This window comes from Pecten maximus, chromosome 14 (genome assembly GCF_902652985.1).
Source record: "Pecten maximus chromosome 14, xPecMax1.1, whole genome shotgun sequence".
Lineage (NCBI taxonomy): Eukaryota > Metazoa > Mollusca > Bivalvia > Pectinida > Pectinidae > Pecten > Pecten maximus.
Genome location: NC_047028.1, coordinates 17916789 through 17921090, shown reverse-complemented (window position 1 = coordinate 17921090; position 4302 = coordinate 17916789). Strand labels below are relative to the sequence as shown.

General features: G+C 38.5%; 1 protein-coding gene across 1 annotated transcript; it reads left to right on the top strand.

Annotated features, from left to right (window-relative positions):
• Nucleotides 1-744: 744 nt before the first annotated feature.
• Nucleotides 745-2835, top strand: LOC117342941. Its single transcript, XM_033905240.1, has one exon. The coding sequence runs from the start codon at nt 877-879 to the stop codon at nt 2533-2535; it is 1659 nt and encodes a 552-aa protein (XP_033761131.1). The 5' UTR covers nt 745-876; the 3' UTR covers nt 2536-2835.
• Nucleotides 2836-4302: the final 1467 nt, after the last annotated feature.

Here is a 4302-nt window from a genome sequence, read left to right as displayed (position 1 = left end):
AATTTGTCTTGTGTGATCGATAAGCATCTCTCGAAGCCTCGCGTGATAATAACACGGAAACAATGTGGCAAACACCTTGGATATTGAATCAACTGTGGCACACAAGAATCAAAGGTAAAAGAAAATCCAACAACCTAGTTGTTAGCTGTCTCTGTAACATATTTCTGTCATACATACATATTACATTTCTATTGTGCCTGGATATGGATGATTGTAATTAAAGATTCAAGCCGTTTTAACAAATATTCCACTTAAGTGGACTTCAGGTGTTGCAAAGTCACGTCTCTAACCGATACGTTTACAGTTAAATTCCCTTTTAAACAAATTTAACATTCAAATAGGAATTAGATTCGCTTTGGGTTAAGAAATATTTAACATTTTATTTCTATATAAGATATCTTTCCTCTTTGTAAATATTTTTGGGTGAAAAGTGTCTTTAGCCATACGTTTCTTAGATCGTAAGTTCCTTAGGTCAACAGTGTCCTGGGTTAAACGTGTCTTAGGTCGAAAGTGTCTCTTAGGCAACGCTTTCAGTAAACATCTTCTAGTAAACTGGTATTTACATTTACCTTGTCGTAAATTAACGTGACTTTAAATAATATATTGCAAAATATACTATTGAAGCGATTTTGATTTTTTTAGAAACAAATTCATACTCCAACTAGCGTTTAATACCTGGTTATTGTACAATGTCATACTACACACCCTCAATGGTAACCACCAGTAACAAACAATCAATCACATGATGCTTACTACAGGTAGGTAAATACAATCTGAACCGGGAAGTATTATACTAATGCAAATGGCGGATTAACATATGCACATATAGAGGTTTGTACTTCAAGTAACATGTATGATGTCAAATAGAAGCTGACGATGGCAAGTAAGCATTCCATCCACCATGCCCAAGTGCACGTATCCTACATGTGTGCATTATGTGATAATACAGAAGATGTTCAATGGTTTTGTAACGACTGCCAAGAAAGTTTATGTGATAGGTGTAAATGCTCCCATAAACGCGGAAAGAAAACAAGAAATGACGATATCGTGCCAATCAAGGAGGCAAACAAACAAGGCGAGACAATAATCCCGGAGGTATGTAAGATACATCCGGGCAAATCATCCGACTTGTTCTGTAGCGAGTGTGACGTCATTATGTGTTCAATGTGTTTTACACAAAAACATAAACAACACGCTTTCAAACATATTGAAGAAGAGATTGATTCGCAGAAAAAATACATGCGAGATGAATTGGCTACATTGAAGTCAAATCTAGATCAATTTTACAAAAAACTTACAGAACGCAAACAAGTCACTCAGTCATTTAAAGGTACCATTGAAAACGTTATATGGGAAGTAGAATCCAGGAGATCCGCGTTGAAGGCGGAAGTTGATTTAATTGCCGACTCAGTCACGGGAGAGTTATCGTTCTTGCTTGAAAAAGAATTAAAAACCCACGACAAGGATTGCCAGCGTCAAGAGAAAACTATACTGGAAATGAAACAGCTGATTCGGGCTGTCGAGGAAGAATCTGAAAACAATGAGGGGTTGTCATCAATCTTTGCGATGACGAAGAGACTGAGAACTGCCAAATCGTCGTATGGAGTTTCTAGTGAAAATGTTGTACCCCTGTATCCACGCTTTGTATCCGGTAAAATTAACCAATTCCAGCTGAAATCAATGCTCGGGTATGTTCGGATCGGTCATGAGGGAAAGAAAGTCATCGGCTACGAGAAGAGACATATTGATTCAAAGCATGTCAAACAAATATCTACTTTCAGGGTCCCACAACAGAAAGAAATCATCTCGATATGTCCTATCGACGACAAACACGCATGGATGTCAATATTTTCGAACAAAAATTTGATTTTAGTTAATAAAGAAGGCGAGGTCAAAAAGAATGTAAAGCTGGACTTCGGACCATGGTGTCTGGCATTGACCAATACAGGACTACTAATGACATGCAGTGATAGATCTTCAATGATATACAATCTGTCCGAGGACAGACGAGTCACAACATTTGCTGACATCAGTCCATTACAAACTTGGGGTATCAGTGTGAGTGACAGTGACGAGGTGGTAGTTAGTACTGAATCTCCAACAATACTGGTACTGAACAAGTCCGGGGACAAGGTCAGACAACTCTCGTGTGGAGGGGAAGGACGGGGTGTCGTCTGTCTATCCACAGGACATGTCGCTGTCGTGGTATATACGACTGATGATTGTCGGTATAAATTGGAAATAAAGGATAAATCCGACAAGGCCATTCATACATGGCACGGGGAGCTAGACAATGGTCAGATGACCAAAGGGATGAGGCTTTGTCGCATAGGCCGTGATAAGTACGACAGGCTGTTTGTTCCCGATTACAGGTGTAACCAAGTATATGTTATATCAGGAGACGGAAGGATAGTCAGCTGTCTCCTGGACGAGAGACATAGACTCACAGGCCCTACTGCTGTGGGTGTAGATAGGTGTGGACACGTTTGGATCGGATGTAAACTTAATGGCACGGTGCAAGTGATGGAACTATAAAAACATGATGAAATCTCGGCGGGTGGAATGGAATAATGCATGCTAATATGACAAGCAAAGGTTAGAAGATAGATAATACATGTATATAAGATATCTTATTTGTTTATGAGATTATCTTATATGTGATGTGTATATGGATGTATGGGTGTGATGAGATTACATACGAACTTGTGACAGTAAATTCATATGGTCTAGGGGAGAAAATTTGGAACTCAAACTGTAAGAGTTATTTTCCTTTATTGGAGCTCTCTATGTAAATCAACATGATTCATTAGTATGAATTAAAGACTTGGAACAAGACGTGTTTTGTGTCCGTTGATATTCATTGCCATGTAAGTGAGTCCCCAAACTCAACCTCACACAAACAACATGCAAAACATATGTTTAAAAGATATCATTTAAAATATAATTTGGTAAAATCCTCGATCAACGTTGCTCCGTGAATAAATTACAACTTGGCTTGCCATATGCTAAATTATAACAGTTAAATTCAATTTGGTATTCAATTTAGATTGAACTTATTCGTATATTCCGTGAATTATTAAACCAGAATAGTGTCAGATAGCATGTGCTATTATGTTACGATGTTAATCTATATCTCATCTAGGTATCTTCCATTATTATCACGTTGAAAGTGCTCATTCGTAGTTTAATATAATCTTTCCCTGCCTTCGGGGTGACAGTGAAATATCAACCCGAGGGGGAATTCATGAATGTCCTACCCGAGACTTGCCGAGTGTTGGACATTCATGAATTACCCCGAGGGTTGAGATTTCTTTGTCACACCCCCTAGTTAGGGAATGATTATTTTTCTCCCATAACTTTAAATTAATGCATATCCCATCGGTGATGAATGTCCGTTTGTAAACATCCTCATTGGAAGAAGTACTCATCACAATCCCAAACAAATGCAAACTAATATCACTACACAAGAAAACATAGGTCTAGAAATAATTCACAATATCTATTAAAACAAACACTAAAATAAGGTATCAGTGAAACTACTCTGATTTTAACAATATTACAGCTCGTCATTTCATAAAACTGTGTCTCCTACACATATTTAACATTAAATAACAATGCGGGAACCATAGTGACGTCACTCAAAATGTAGTTCCAGAAGTATTTCCGGTTCAGAAGGTTAGCGCGTGCAATCTGTCATACCCTAGGTGTTGACAGAGAAATCTTTCACGTCTCAAACAGGAGATAAATCGGTGAACTGTGGGAGAATATAAAATCTCGTTTAGACGTTGGTATATGACTGTAGCGGAACTGGACCGGGTCGATCGTCGGCGACCAGGTAGCTCAATTGGTAGAGCATCCAGCTAGTGTTCGGAGGTCCCGGGTTCGAACCCCGGTCTGGCCGTGCATTTTCCCACTCCTACTACATGACAACCTGTTTTGGATTAAACATGACGTTTTCAGTGATTACACTCTATTACCTACATTAGGGAAATGCGTTAAATGTACGATTTTTTTTATAAAACTGAGAGATCTTTTTCCGTCTACAGTATAACCTTACGGAGGCGGTTACTCAGCGTAGTCACATTTGACATTTCGTGTTCGTTGAGTTCAATCGCGTATCCTGAAATAGAATAAATCTTTCGTTCTCTGTATGTTTTCTCATCGGCACTATCGAACTCTCCGCTCGGAATGACAGTTTAAAGAAATTTATTTTAGAAATTAACATAGCTTTTTCGTCAGCACTATAACCTTACGGAAGAAGTTAACCGTGTACGTGTGTAGTAGGATACTCTGTTCCTTGAG

What these genes read in the sequence shown, in the direction of transcription:
- LOC117342941 (XM_033905240.1), top strand. Translation starts at nt 877, where the DNA reads ATGGCAAGTAAGCATTCCATCCACCATGCCCAAGTGCACGTATCCTAC.